At 27.5% G+C, this 16990-nt stretch overlaps 1 protein-coding gene across 1 annotated transcript; it reads left to right on the top strand.

The window, feature by feature from the left end:
• Positions 1–1281: 1281 nt before the first annotated feature.
• On the top strand, positions 1282–16744 carry LOC122719392 (proton channel OtopLc-like). The gene is made up of 9 exons (XM_043945133.1): positions 1282–2368; positions 13008–13233; positions 13544–13658; positions 14445–14670; positions 14769–14926; positions 15021–15237; positions 15400–15562; positions 15658–16515; positions 16608–16744. Exons 1-8 carry the CDS (start codon positions 1282–1284, stop codon positions 16487–16489), a joined length of 3024 nt encoding a protein of 1007 aa, XP_043801068.1. The 3' UTR covers positions 16490–16515; positions 16608–16744.
• Positions 16745–16990: the final 246 nt, after the last annotated feature.

Below are 16990 nucleotides of genomic sequence, written 5' to 3'. Positions count from 1 at the left end.
TTTATATATATAAAATTGTTTGTATATGAAAGTTGAAATACAGAATTAAAAAGAAACATAATAAGACATTTGATTTATGAAAATAAACATACACATATAGAGTATAGAATGATTTGATTTTTAAAAAAAGTACTTTATGTTCCTAATTCTAATTTTTAATATAATTTTTAATGTAACTATTTTTAATATAAAAAAGAATTATGTTTGCGAAAAAATTAAAATAAATTAAAATATTTATATCTTTTTCATAATTAATTTATGGATATATTGATAATTCATTATGTTTATTTTATATTTTCATTATTCTTTCTTTTCTATTATATTTAATGAATGGATATCTTGAACTTGCTGTTCGTTTCTCTAGAAATTTGATTAAAATAATTTTTCGGTGAAAGAGCCGATTCTATCTTGATAATGACGCGTAACCATAAAGAATTTGATTAACGAGATGTTGCGTCAACATGATCACGTTTGAAGGAGAATCTCTTAACCTAGATAATGAAAAAGGTAAAAACTATCTAAGGAAGGATGTGAAACCTTTTTCGTAATCCTGGTCACGAACGAGAACCAAATCCATATGATCAACCTCTAGCCACCTCCACGCGACGAAACATTGTTTCTGGTAAAACTAAAGCCAAGAAACGACATTTACCTTTTGTAGTCGATCGAATACACTTATTGACGGGATTTTCGAAATGTATACATTTTACGATAATACAAAAATATAAAAATATTTATTAGCACTTGTTTCTCAAGCATTTTGTTTTCATCGAATTCAAAGTGGAATCGATTTGGAGAAATTATTTTATTCGAATTCTTTCAACAGATTTGACATATAGTTTACAATTACACAGTTTTTTAATTGGTGATTTAGTTTAGTGCAAGTGTCAAGTACGATATTTATATATTATAAAATTATTAAAATTGCATTTATATTAAATAAATAATTGTCGATTCGTATATATTAATCATTTAGGATTTAAATAATTGAAATTATGATATGGATTTAATTTTCTCTCCCATGTATGGATAGTTCGAATTTATATATTTTCAAATTACTAAAATGATTTCACTCATCATTTAAAGCCAAGAAGCTAAGACATAATTATTTTACAAATTAATAAATATACCAGTTGCGTATCAAATATCGGCGTATTTAAGTCGCACCCAAATATTTCGATCTTTCAAGATCCTTAATCGACCCTTCGAATATGTTCGTCACGATCTGATCGTGACATCCGGTAAGCCAGATCACCTAGATCGTAATCGAAATACTTGATCATGGTGGCCGAATTGACTGACATTCCCGTCGCAAACGTAGAACGGAAGAGACTAACAGCTGATCCGGAACAATTTATATCTTCTATCAAGCAAAAAACTAGACCGAAGTGGATTCAAACAGCTATTCGTGAACCGACCTATAGCGTTCTAGATATCAACGATAGATCAATTGATAACAATATATTATTTGGTCAGAAGAGGAACGTAGTCGTGATAACCGCTGTGAAAAGTGATAAAACGAGAGGAAACGATTTGGAAATAGCTCGAATCGAACAGAAGAAAGTTCCGAATGTTTGGCTGCCGACAGTGAATGAACTAACGTATGAAAACTCGACGATTCTCGAGGCAGAAGATGAGGATCCTCTTTATAGCGTGGTAAAGAAACCCAAGAAGGTTCAGTTACCCGATACAGGTTTTCTCGAGAGTAAACTTCAACCCATCAAAGAACAATCATCGGGTGAGAGGCAAATACAGATCTGTTCGCGACAAGAGGAGCTTCGACGGTGGTTACAGGTTGCATCGACACGATTACCGGAACCAAGACGACTTTTCAGTTTCAGAGAAATGTATACGAACCAATTGGGGAAGTTTGATCAGATGGAAGATTGGAAGGGAGCCGTGGCCGTGCCTCGAGGGATCGTCGGTCTGGTCGGGCCTTATCGAGTTTATCAAAATCCGAACGAAAGAAGAGAGTACATGCTTCAGGAGGAGGAATTGGTCGAAGAAGTGGTCGATTCTGTCAGTGAAATCGCCGCGAGTGGGAACAACGGGGTCACTGAATACCATCAACGAGCGAAATGGCGAATAAGAGAGGACGACGAGGAAACTCTGGTGCCTGATATTCGAAATATCCCCGGTCTCGAAGAATTTGCTGTGGAGACGGAAGAAAGCAAGGAATTGTCCGATTGGAAGAAAGTGGACGATCAAGTTATCATTGATTATAGCAAGAACGACGAAGAGCTCAAGTCGAAGGAGGATGAATTCAAGGGAGATATCGATGAGATCGTATCTGGGAAAGAGGAACGAGCTGTGGACGTTCCGGAAGAAGCTTCAACTGTTTCTACCACTTCGGTAAAGGATAAAAAGGGTGAGAGAGTTCGTATTCTGTTCTGTTAATGGAATCATATTTGCTCAGCGATACTTTTAAGACAGAGAAAAGTCGTTAATGATCTTTTCGATGATCCGTCGAGTGGAAGATGCATCTGGTGAGATCATCCGTCTGCGAAGGTTGCTCGAGTACAAATGGTGCAACATTTAAATATGCGGCATAGTTTCGTTTGTTAAAAGAAAACTTCATGAATTTGTATGCAAGTCGTTTGTTCGTCGTCGTACGGTATCGTGTCGGCGACCAAAAGAAACGGTTAGCGGTAGATCGCGCGAGTACGCGCCTCCGTCTTTTCGATACGTGCAAAGTGTTCTTTATTAGCGATATATCCATTCACCGATATTCCTACAGGATGTTTTCGATACTGATATCTAATTCGTATCACTAGTTAACGGTACTGTAATTGGCAGAGTATTGGATAGGATCTAGGGTGAAGATGTGAATAGCATTTAATGCTCGAATTGATTAATTTTTAGTTGATAAAAGGGGAGCTTAATGGTAATTTTTTATATTTTCAAGAGTTACAATTATTTCTTGAGATGAATGAATTTTATTTTCTTGAATTTTAAGATCTATTTTAATGAATTAATTTAAAATAGAATAACCTAAAATGAATAATGATCCAATGAATATTTTATATATTTGAGATGGATGAATTTCATTTTCTTGAATTTAGAAAATTTATTTTGCGGTTTTTTTTATTTACAATTTGAAGAATTTTTGTTTTAATTATAATTAAAAGATACGATACATATATTTTATAACGTTTTTAATTGATTTATATAATTATTGCTTACAATACGATTATATCATGCTCCATATTATTATGCCAATTTTACATTACGTAGTTAACAATCATTCATTTTTTAATTGCTAATTAAAAACTTTTTTAATTAATCTGTGACAAAGTTCGTTGACCCTAATAAACTGGGATACATATTATTTTCTTATCGTTATTTAAGAATCAAAGTTGCTCGATGTTGCATATCTATTTTTACCTCGAAACATCGAGTTTTCACCATGACAAGGATTTTATTCAAGAGATACGTTCTCGACGAACAATTCTCACAATCTTATGGATCTCACAGTTCCATTATTTTTTATCACTAACTGTTATAATGAATAGACAGTTGTTTCAACTTTCGCTGTTTTTATACCATACTGCCCTCTCTTTCATGGTATAAGTATATATAATCAGTATCATGGATCTCTGATCATAAAATATAGTTTTTCACATGAAGAAGTCATAAACTGATAAAATATAATTATAGGATAAATATACTGATATTGTATACAGATTTTTACACGGGATAATTTTGATGAAGATTATTTTGTATATAAATTGAAAGAAACAAGATTTCCTATTTAATATTATATTTCTCTGAATACAGAATGATAATTTATCGAGATAAGATTGAGAACGTGAAAACGAACGAATAATTAAAATTATATGCGATATAAAAGAAGAATTACAATTATATTTTTGAGATGGATGAATTTCATTTTCTTGAATTTAGAAAATTTATTTTGCGATTTTTTTTTTACTTGTAATTTGAAATGAAAAATTATATATAACATTTATATATTTGAAACAAAAAATTTTAGAAAATATTTTTCATTTCATTTGAAATAATCCAATAATAATATTAACATGAGAAAAATTTTAAATCTCAAAGTTCAAGGACAAATCTCGATAAATTTCTCGTATGACGAATAAATTTCTCTATCGTATGTCATTAATGGCTGCTCGAGCCTGAATGATCGTCGCGCATTTCGTTTCATGGAAAAGAAAGTGGAGAAGATGTTCGTCTTTTGTACAAACTCTCTGGATATTACATACGGGCAGAGGCTCGTTTTGTCTTCTGACGATCCTTTACTTTCTCGTTCCACTTCGCTTCCATGATGTGATCGCCAATATCATTAATCACAAAAGTTATATCAATTTATCCAACATATGGCGCTGTGGTTATTGGCCTTCTGACAGCTTGTTACACATTACCGTGTTACCGTTGTTAGAGAATGCAACTTAAGAAACTTGTTTTTATTCTGACAACTTTTGCAACCGGCTTCTTTGGTACAGTTATCCACTTTTGCTCGCGCATGATGGTTGGCCTATTGCTTTCGAGCACCGGAACAGTGTAATTGCATTTGCGCGTGAGAGTTTGCAAAGAATCATAGCTCTTTACAGATAAAAGAAAAAAACATTCATGGAAAAGATTGGAGATAAATCTTTCGCTTGAATTCTTGTCATATACCTTGCTGTCGACGATATTCTTGCTTACAATTAGTTGAAATTGCTGTATGAAAATTTTAATGTTTTATTTGTTTCACTTAAACATTGTTCAATATTATTCATTCATTTAAATTACATTTTTACATTTAAATTACAATTAAATTACAATTAAATTCTTTTTATCGAATGTTATAATATCAAAATATAAAAATATAATATAATGTAATAAATATAATATAAAAAGTTCTAATTTTTTATTGTCATAATTATGAAATATATTTATATATGTATTATGATTTTCAAAGAAAATAAAAAGATTGATTATTGTAGCATGATTTGATAGGATATTGATATTTCTCTTCCATGAAAGTAGAGATATAGAAACTTCAACTCTTATCAGTAAATCTTTATCATTAAATCTTAATGAATTATTCAGTGCATAATTTCTATATATTGTATGTGAAATCCCTGAAAAAGTATTTTTCATGACTAATAAATTCATCTTCTTATGAGATTTCCGAACATAAATCACGAAACTTATTATTCATGCATTGATGCATTTTACTTGTTCATTCAGTTAAATTCTTCTTCTTTTCCTGGAAAAAATAGTAATAATTATTCTATTATTATTTTAATTTTAAAATTATCATATTTATAAAATTTTTAATAAATTAAATAATAAGTGAAGATTATATTAAATATAAATTTTTTAAAACCAGGAAATGAAATATAAAATTTTAAATCTCAAACATGATGAATGATATATGATGAAATTACAATTTTGTTTTTTATTTTTTTACTTTTTTTTTAAATATTTTAAAACTTTTATATAATATAAATTTTTACAACAAAATATTATTTTATAAAATAAATAAAATAAATATTATTTTAAAATGGGTAATATTAAACTACTAAATATAAAGAAAAACGCTTTTTACCGTTCACGGATATCTAAGATATTCTCTCAATGCTTTTATGTTTTTAATGCGCACTGTTTTATAAGCTACAATAAATGCCATACGGTTTTCGTGATGAGCAGAAATAAACTTCAGCGAACATGTTTATTTTTGATTGTTAAAAAAACGGAAAAATTAATCTCCGTTAAATGTCAAAATGCAATTAAACATTTGATATTTGATACTATGTTGTTAACACCATACAAAATTTTTTTTCAGAAGAATAAAAAGACAAATTTCTTTGATTCCTCTGTTAATATCCTCATAAATATACGATTTCGCCTTCCATATGTTGCACGATTCAATGTTCCATATGTTATTTTGTTCTAAAAATTCTATTCATTAAGAATATTTAAATAGTTTTTAAGCAAACATAGATAAATATAATTAAGATAAACATAAAAATAAACATAATTGATTATGTTTCTTATTATTTAAATAATATTTGATGAATCGAGCAATAATTTTAACATTTTAAGAATTAAATAATTCCGATAAAAGATTAAATTTATTTAAACAATTCATTATAGATTTTAATAAATAGAATTTTTTTTTAAAACACATTAAATTTCTCATTTTTTATAAAAATTTAATTTGATCAAATAATATTTTATTTTGACTTAACTAAAATTTACGATCGAAAATGTAAATGCATGATAGTAATATGCACGGAGGACATAAAAGATCGTGAAAGCAGGGTGAAAAATGAGGTGAAAGGTATTCGTGGAAAATGTCCTTTCCTGTATACTGGTAATTTTTCGCTTCGAAATCGCATTGAAACGCTCATCTTCTAACGACATATCGTTTTGCGTACATATGATGATCGTAAATCGCGTGAAAGCAGATTCGTTCTATTGTACAGAGCAACTAAATTGATCCTACCTAGTATGTCGTTGTTCTGTTCACATAAACTTTCATGAATAATTTTTTTATCTTTTAAACGAAGACACGGAAGTGGGAATCGCTTTCGCATTCCGAGAAAACCGGTTAAGCACTGAAAATGAATTTCGGGCACGATTTCACGTGTTACTTGATCGACATTCGTTCTTTTTATATCAACGTGCGATATATTATATTTTTTATTTTATTCATTACATTTTTATATCGCGTTATATAAATGCTATATAATATTTTCGTATTCTTCCTATTTTTTTCTCTCTTTTATTTATTTTGTATAAGGAACACATCTTAATTAAAGGAATATTAAATCAGACGGTAGCTATAATTTTTCCCGCGATCATGGAGGCGTTCAGTTTCATGCGGCGTAAAATGAGGCGATTAGTTTCGCATGGTTGAAATATAAAAAGAAAAAAATACATGTACGTCGATGCAAAAAGTGTTATTATCAGCATTCTCTTTCAGAGAACATGTAATTCACAATGATTATGATCAGTTGAGGAGGTTGATGTTTTACGAGACAAAATAAATGCAATAAAAAATTCTCTTCCATAACTTCTTGTTATCTTGGAAAATATATATGCCGGAAAAAGATAATATTTCTCGATTTTATTTTAATTCTTTAAAATTATTCAATAAAAAATTTATGTTAAAAACCGTTATATAAAATAATTTTTTAATCAAAATATTTTTTAATAATAAAATTTTTTATAAAAAAAGTTCATGCACCTCACTATAAATTTATTGGTACAGTTTGAACTTTCGAATGACCAAGTGAAAGGTTCAGAAAACAGGTTTTTTATTTTTTATGAAGATACTTGTGATGAATAAGTCATTTTCATGAAGTAAAAGTGCTCTTTAAATTGATGGAAAGTTAATCTAATCATTTTGTTAAATTCATTAAATCTTCATTTTTAATATCAATAAGTTCTTTTTCTGTAAAATTCATATTTTCAATCTATAATATATCATTTAATACTTTTTAGATTTCCCTTATTAATATTAATGCTTCAAATTATATGGAAAGCGTCATTAATATCCTACAATAACCAACAGAAACATATTCTTTATTTATTTTATATTGAATTATGAAAATTCAGTATAAGTTTTTCATTCATTAAATATTCTTTAGATTATTAAGTATTCTTAATTGTCTATTATATGAATTAACTAATACATTTAGCTTTCTTTAAACAATGTAATTGACTCAACAAAAGTCTAATTAAGATCAAAGAAAATATAAATACGTAATATGTAAATGTATATATTGAAGATCAGTTACCTTACTATAATTATTTAATTTTTACAAATTTATTTAGATATCATCCTGTATAACTTTCTAAAGATTATTAAGCATTATTACACGCATTATTCTTGTATATTAATATCTCGAATTAATCTTTTACTTACATCATATGACTTTTATAAATCGCATTAGTATCAAAGCAATGTAATAAAAATTTTATCTCATCAATCTCTTAGATTTACCATATACTTTTAATAGGATCTATCAAGAATAATTAATCGAAAAATCGAAAAAGATATAGCATGAATGTTTATGAATCACAAATAATGCCGATAATTTATACAACAGGTGGTTGCAGTGAAGTCTTTCCTTCTAACCCTTAACATTCTTTCAACACGAATAGGGCATTATGATAAGTCAACGTTCAGTGTAATCACTATAAGAGACAAACGATTAATTAGATTATAACAGGATTGCTTATTCGTATTAATCTCAATGTCTCGCGTTTGGTTCGCCGAATAATCTGCATATTGGCATGCAAAACTGTCTTGCAACGTGATAATCTTTAATCATCTTCTATTTTTATCTTGATCTCGATCATGATAAAACTAAACCAGTTTCGATTTACTTGGTTTGCGTGTTCATTTGCGGATTGCAAAATTACAGAAGATTCTTAAACCGGATTTTTTAATTGCGTATTTTATATGCATTATTTATTAATAATTTTTAAATTTGGAAATTCTTGTACAGTACTATTGCAATACACGATAAAACAAAAGAAAGAAATGCAAAAAAAATATATTTTCAAAATATTGTTGCAATATTTACTATGCATACTATGCAAGGTTGTTTACAAAGTTGCAAGTTAATTATAATACGTTTCTTTGTTAAATTATAGGTTGTTTTCCAATTTTATGTAAAATTTCATATATTCTCTAGGTTTTCATTATTAGCAAAAATAAGTAGCGACATAAGCTAAGCGACTACACGTTGATTGTGCACTTTTATCGGTCTGTTAAAAACGAGGCTACTAGAAACGACATCATCATTTTTGTGGTCATCTTCATTATCATCATAGGCGTAATGCTCGTCCTCATCATTGGAATACCACCACCGTTTCGTATTCTAGACCATTTGATATACTGTTGGTTCCATACATCTGAGTTACTAGCCATTCCGTTTTGTGATTGTGTCTGAAGCACTTCTCCTTTGTCGTTTCTTTGCAATTCGCGGTTCATCATTGTGCTTCTCCTTCGCTCTTTGATGTTTATCATGAACGATGATTCGAGTCTAGTGACTAGTGATAACAATTGTTTTCTTTTGACAAAAGCGAGGTAAATTTTTTTCTATTAATATTTCCAACAGATGGTCTAAGTAACGGATTTTTTTTTTATATTTTTTAATTGTGCATAAATTATGGTGATAAAAATATATGTTAAAATAATAATAACTCATGTTAGATATGAATATCTAAATCATATAGAATATGATCATATGATTCTTTAAAATTTATATTTTAAGATTTTTCTTATTTTTGTTTGTTTTTGTTATTTCTGAAACATTTAAATAATGACTAAATTATCCATTTGTAAATATATTAATTAGTAATAATTAAATGATTCAATATCTTTGTTTAAATATATCTTTAATTTATATATCTTTATTATAAATATTTTATTGTATTTTATATTTTATTTATTAGTTTATTAAAAGTATTTTTATATCGAATATTTAGATGAAAATATTAATATAAAAGAATCATTAGTTTTTTCTTGTAAAAAATGATATTATGAATGCTATCAATAACAAGTTTCATTTGATTTTATGATTTATGATAAATAAATAAAACTTCGAAGATTTTATGTTTTTGCAATGTATCAAAAAGTAAATGAATTTCTCGACTTCTTCCGTCAGCTGACAAACAAGTTTCTATTTTTTTTTTACAATTCCCTGGAATCGTAATGACAAACGCAATTCATGATAAACCATAAAATCTTAAATTCACAGTGCAGCATATTGACCCAATTTTATATTAGCTGAATCATAAAATTTCACATTTTATTTCATACAATATCGGCAAAGAGATATAAAGATATCAAAAATATCATACAAATCGTTTCAAAGAGATATAAAGATATCAAAAATATTAAAAAACATTACATATGTATCTATACATATAATATGAATATTTGATGTTTAATTATTTGAATATGCGAATAATCATAAATATCATAAATTCTAAATCAAGTTATTATTATATAATTTAATTAGTAACAAGATTGTTTAGTCAAATAAATTTTTTAAATTTAAATCATTTTTATTTAAATAGATAAATCATTATATGAATTTCTTAAAATTATTTTTAAATATTAATTTAATTTATTGTTGAAATTAGCATATTTTAATATTATAATTAATCATTGTAACAATATAATTAATTATGTAAACTATTTTGGACAGTCGTTAATTTATAAATTAATTAAACGCAATTTGAATAAACGATATATTTTTCAAAGTATTTTAATTACATATTTAAAACAAATATATTTACAAATTTCTTTCTAATTACAAATTTGTTAGATGAAATTTGAAATTTGTGTATTTCACTATGATTATATTATTTGGCTATATACACTTAAGTGCATCATGTATTTTCCCATAATTTAGTAGCAAGCTATCTTCATTCAAATAAACAAATTTTTTATTCTAATAGAGACCTAACCTCAATTTTACTTATACAATGTTCAGATTTATCGATATCTTTAACCCTAAAGCGATCTTGCACATTTTTCCTTTCCCTACCGTTTCTTGGCCTCTTCCATTAGTATCTATCAAGCATATGCTCATATGCTGCTTTTCAATTTCATTAATGCTGAGAATTTTCATAAAATGATTGTTGAATATTGTATTTACTTTTAACCTCAACTTCATATATGGACATTCCATAATAAAAAATTTATCCTCGATAAATTTTATCAATTTTATGTTAAAATTAAATACGTAATATAATATATTTCGTACTATGAATAACAGAATTCTCTTTTGCAAAGATTTATCTTTTTTTATCTTTTGCAAATTTAAAACAAATCGACACTGTTCATTTATCATAGAATATTATGAATAATCCTTAAAATCATGTAATCGTAATCGTTTTTTATTTTACTAAGAGCAATCAAGATTCCTATCGATATCAACATCTATTCAATCGATTTATTCATATATCTCGAATATTATTTGACTTCGAGATATTAAATGCAATATGAATATGTTAAGTTAATGATTTAAAAATTAATAATTAATTTTGATTGTATTTATTATCTTATTGGTATTGTATTATCTTATGGTATTGTATTAAATTCAAACTAAATTTTAAATGTACATGAGTTTCAAATAGTTTAATCAGTTTAATCAGATATATAATCCAAATGTTTATTTGAATCTAAAAAATAAATCATATCAATCCTTATTATAGATTACACCATACTTTTAATTCATTAAAATCTTCTTTTCAAATATCGATACATCTACGATTTTCGATTTCGATCGATTCGAAAGTGATCAACTTTTACAACTCTCGGATCCGTTTCGTCGCACTTAAAGCGTCTTTAAATCATTCGAGTCGAAATTATCGAAGGAACAGTTGGATGTACGAATTCTTGTAGCGAAAGTTAATCGTATTACTCTACTAACCCAAAAGGCCAAAGAATGGATTCAATTAATGGATTTCCGAATAAAATTCGGGAACAAATTCAAAAATCGACTTTATTGTTATTAATAATAAATATATATATTTCTTAATAACAGTTTCTCGTGAATGTATATACATATATATATATATATATAAATTTTAAGAATAGAAAAACTTATCTTTAAAATTCTTTTTATTAAGTTTGAGAATCATAAAGATAAATTTTTTTTTAAAAATAAATTTGATCTGAAATAAGAAATAATATAATTTTTACGATTTGTACATGATAAATATAAAAAATATATAAAAATACAATATATAAAAACATTTGAAAGCAAAATATATTTTAATATAACCAATTAATATAATTAATTAATATAATTAATAGATGATAAAATCTATTTTTATTCAACAAGTTTCACTTGTTTATCAATCTTTCAAATATGAACTTGCATAAACATTTATAACTACATCTTTCGCGGAAAGATTAAATTAGTAGACTACAATATACAATTATTCATTTTCGAGAAAGTTAATTTTGAAAGTTGACGTGTATATGTTCATTTAGCTAAGTTCAGATTTATTGAAATGATGTTCTAATGGTTGTTTCATTCTAATACGAAATATTTGTTAAAATTTTGTTCTATTATTTTCAAATTTGTTGCTGTTCTTTCTAATCTTTTTAAAATAATTACCATATTTTGATTCTTTATATTCATACACGTTAATTATGTTCTGTAAGTTCACTTTTCTAATATTTAAAATAATAATATAACCTTAGCTTTCGAAACTAATTGAATCTTATGTTAATTCAGTTTTGATTCATGAAATATTGTTTCATTTAATTCATCAAATTGAAGAAAAAATATAAAAAAATAGAAATTGTTTAGCATTTATTATTTATTAAAGTCAATATTTATTAATGAAAATGTTTAAATATAAAATATTTTTTTAGAATATTTTAAAATCATTTCAAAATTTTAACAATCTTTCAATATTATTCAATTTCAACGGATATCAATATTGATTTATATATATATATATATATATATTACATAAAATTTTATATAGTTTTAATTTAGTGCAAGTATTTGTTTATTGATTACCGAATCTTTTTAATTAATGGATTATGAAGAAAATAAAATAGTTGTTCTAGTCTATTTATATGAGTTAAAAAAGATTTAAGATTAGTAAGTTTTTGAAATCTATATAATTATTTGATTCATATGTAGTTTAATAATGCACTCTTCATGTTCTGAGTTTTGTGGCCATTCTTCATCTAATTTCTCTTATATATACACTTTATATATTACTGCTATTTTATATTTATATATACTATTGTTTTTAAATTAATCTTTATTTATTATATATCTATTTATCTATTTTTTCTTATATTCTAATTAAAAAATATTCTTGGTTTTTTCAAACTTGATTCATATTTTAGATAAAAAAAATTAATAATGAAATATATAAGAAGTATAAAATTAATAAAATTCGTATAATCAAAACTTTGCAAAGAATGCTTAAAAAATTATTTGTATCAATATATAATTTATTATTTATATATTCAATTGCTTATTTTGCATATTTATCTATTTCAGTCAGCAATGAACAACACGATAAGGATAGTTTAAACGAGACAGGAAGTACAACAGGTGGCACCGTGGAGGGTACACCTGGCGGTGTCCCCAATAGGGGTGAAAGGAACACCGAGACAGAGACAGCAATTGCAGAGGGAACGAGATCTGCTCCGTCCAAGTCTCTGGTCTCCAGAATCCTTTCTAGGACACACTCTTCAAACGACCTATTGGATCATTCTGAACCTTTGTAAGATATTACGATTATACGTAGTACTATATAATTCCTTATATAGTTTTAACAAATAAAAATAAAATTTTTAATTTGAATTATATGAAGGATACGCAAAATATTGAATCATTATGCATAAATTGTATTTAATAATTTTTACCGAAGGATTGAAACTGAGATTAAAAATTAAATTAATTTGTTAAAATAACACTGTAAGTATTATTTGTCATTAACTTATGATGAATGTAAATAGTTCATATTTTCAGTGAAAATGGGATAATAAAGATCGCGTAGTTAATGATTGCTTTTTATGATGATTGTGTTGCAGTTCTCAGTTATGGATCATCCTTTCGAATGTTTATGGTCAACTTCTCGTAGTACTGATGATTGCTCTATGCTTAGCCGAAGTCATGGACACACCTGTACCTTTGCTCAGTTTACAAGTAAGTAGTTTAAGTTTATTTATTCTATAAGTAAGTTATTTATTCTATAAGTAAGTAGAAGGATTAGAATAAAATTATTTATATAATTACAAAGATACATTATTATTATTAATTAAAAAAATTTTGCTTTGTAGACTTCTTACGTTTAGGATATTTTTTTTATGTTTAAATAACGATATGACAATGTTAGTTATATATACAATAATTCCATTCAACTGTTAATCAAAGCAATTATATTTTTCTATAGATATCTTCATCATAAATACTTATAATTTTTTTTTTATGTGTCTATTTCTACTTCTCTTCTAGTTATATGTCAGGCATTTATTATAATTTTTTTTTAAAATATCTATTCATTGTTGTAAAGAAAATTTATTGTATTATATTATTATTCATGCTTTTAATAAATTTAGCTTGATAATATATAGATTCAACTTTGCTCAGATGCAACCTAAGATTATCTACCATGTTATTCGATGTGATTCTTTGACCTTAGTACAGTTTGTGACCTAGTTTCATATTTTCCAAGTCAATTACAAGCAATTTCCTACAACCTCATGTTAGCTTGTAGTATGATTTTCGATTTATTACTAGTTGAATTTATATCTATTAAAAAAAGTACTTCCATATTTTTCCATTACCAATAATATTTGATTTATACTATAAAATATTACTATAAAATATTTTTGCTTTTACAATTTCTTTTACAATACAATTTGAAAATGAAACTGCATTATTTTATTATATTATTTTATTTATTCTTTGTTTTTATTGTCTTATTTGCAGGGCATATTTTTAATGTACTTATATGTAGGAAGCATAGCAGTGATTATCAGCATCTATATTTGGGTATTGGTAGACAGTTGTGGAAGTCTCGGTACCGGTACAAATGGTGTTGACGATGCGGAACTCGGTGGTACATCCTTAACCAGGTTCGGATCTTTGAAACGTGCTCACATCTCGCGATCTAGAACAGCTTCAACAAGTTTTTACATTCGAGTTGGAGCGCTCCGTGAGTTTCTTCAGTTATTTCAATTTGTAATAATCTTATATGAGCGAAGAAAGCGAAAAAAAAAAAAACAGAATTAAAACATGAATATATTTGAACAGTTTTCGGTTTGGCGACTCTCGTTTTCAATGGTTTAGAAATGGCGATGCATTCCATGATGCAAGGCACAGAATGTTTGAGCGATGTTGTTTTCGTACATCCGGTACTTCATGGATTATTTACATTTCTTCAAATGCATTTTCTTTTCGTGAATTCGCAAGTGAGTAGTATTCTACTACCATTTTATTTTTGTTATAAAATTATAAAAACATTTAGATTAATAAAATTAATGGAATTGATTTGAATATTTATAGGTTCTTGTAGAGAGATTCGGTTTGGTAGCGAGATTCGGATTCATCCATTTGGCTGCTACAAATATTGCTGTTTGGTTTCGATTAGTTATTTGGGATTCTGCTCAAGAATGGACTTATTTTGTTCATTTGGCACAACGCGGTTTGCACAATTCAGCTTCCCCATTGAATCTTCGAGGATTTCCAGAATCTTTGATAAGGCATACTCGAGATTTGATAAGTATGTTTTATTTCATATATTAAAATGATTTTAATGCATGACAAAATATTATAAATATATATATCGAAGTTATCAAATTATAAATAAATAAATGTGTTATTTAGATACTACATTATTTCAATTAATATATAAGTTTATTTTTTATTTATTTTTCATTTTTAGATCATTCTCCAGTAGAAAAACAAGTTTTTCAACCATATCAGCCTATCTCGGATGAACAAATCTCACAAGTAATTGCTTTACAAGAGTGCTTGAATACTAATACTCTTGGACAATTGTGGACATCGAGTATGCCATTTCTTTATCCATTTATTGTACAATTTAGGTAAATTTTATGTATAACATATTATTTAATTTAAAATTCACATACCAATTATTCAAAAAAAAAAAAAAATTTCATATTTCTTTTAATACTTTTAGTTTAATTGCTGCTGCAGTGACTTTTGTAATGGGTCAAAACGTCGGTCGAAATCGATTACATAAGCAAAAGTTTCATGGCAGCAAAGATTTGACAAGTCACACTAAAGTTGGATGCGATGGTTCGAGCAAAGGATTATTCTTAGGCATATTGTGTATGGTCGCGGGCATAGTAGTAATATTGATATTTCTTGTCGTAAGAGAAGATCAACATTTTCCATCGTCAACCTTATCCTGGTTAACTTGCGGTACTTTAACTAGCATTTTAACGTTGAGTACCTTAATGACAGCTAGTGGGCTTATTCAAGTTCGTCAAATGTCTGTCGTTATTAGAGCACCAGCCATCTTAGATAGTTTATTATCAAACGTGGCTCTCTTTGGAGTTCAGTTATACTCTATTTTCACGATTGTAGTTTCTGCCTGTTCCTTAGCTATTCTAGAGAATGAAAGCAATGAAACACGAGGAAGGCATATTATGCTACTTACGGCATCGATTTTACAATTAATCCAATGTTTTGCTCAAAGCACATTGATCGCTGAAGCATCTAAGAGATCTTGTATAACTCGTTTCCAAATAATAGCGAAACCAGCCAGACAAGTGATTACATTTTTATTATTCAGTAATTCTGTATTATGGGCTTTCGATACTGTGGTTACACAGAATTGGATCTCACAAGAACTGCAATTGAGATTTTTTGGAGTACTCGCCTGGGGCGTCATATCCAGGATTGGGTTACCTTTATTGATTTTTTATCGATTCCATAGTTGTGTGTTGTTATTAGAGGCGTGGAATAAATGTTATAGAATGCCAAGAGGAGAGCATCCGCTCAACTGACGACACAGAATGCTATGTTCCTCGAGGTTTGTTATTCATATTTATATGATGTACATAATGATATTTATATAAAAAATAATTAAAATTTTATAGACATAATTGAAAATACATTTCACAGATTACAACCAAGATCGCATGACTCTTATTGTCGCAGAAATGTGACCATTAATTTACAACAGGACAACGAATGGTCCACCACGATTCAGAGAACTCCAAAGAAAATATTTAATTCGAATTCATGGATGACGAATTCGATGAGTTTCGTTCCTTTCGTCGACAATCGGCTCTACTTTGATCCAAACTCTTTATCTTATATCGCGACATCTACTGTAGATCCGCAATATTCAGAAGATGTTATAAGATCGTCTAGAATAATGCAACGTCATCACCATCATCATCATCATCGTCGTCGTCATCATCATCATCACAGGAAACATCGACGCGTGGTCAGTGATCCGGGTACAAGAAATTGGAACGTCGCTAATCAAGATGTCAAACGAC

Source organism: Apis laboriosa, unplaced genomic scaffold (assembly GCF_014066325.1).
Source record: "Apis laboriosa isolate Shangri-la unplaced genomic scaffold, ASM1406632v1 scaffold74_cov149, whole genome shotgun sequence".
NCBI classification, from domain to species: Eukaryota; Metazoa; Arthropoda; class Insecta; order Hymenoptera; family Apidae; genus Apis; species Apis laboriosa.
This window is presented reverse-complemented; position numbering and strand designations above follow the sequence as displayed.

Excerpts from the sequence above, each read along its gene's own strand:
- LOC122719392 (XM_043945133.1), top strand. The coding sequence starts at position 1,282 with ATGGTGGCCGAATTGACTGACATTCCCGTCGCAAACGTAGAACGGAAG. Across the intron at positions 2,369-13,007 it reads TTCGGTAAAGGATAAAAAGG|TCAGCAATGAACAACACGAT; the intron begins GTGAGAGAGTTC and ends TATCTATTTCAG. Across the intron at positions 14,671-14,768 it reads CATTCGAGTTGGAGCGCTCC|TTTTCGGTTTGGCGACTCTC; the intron begins GTGAGTTTCTTC and ends ATATTTGAACAG.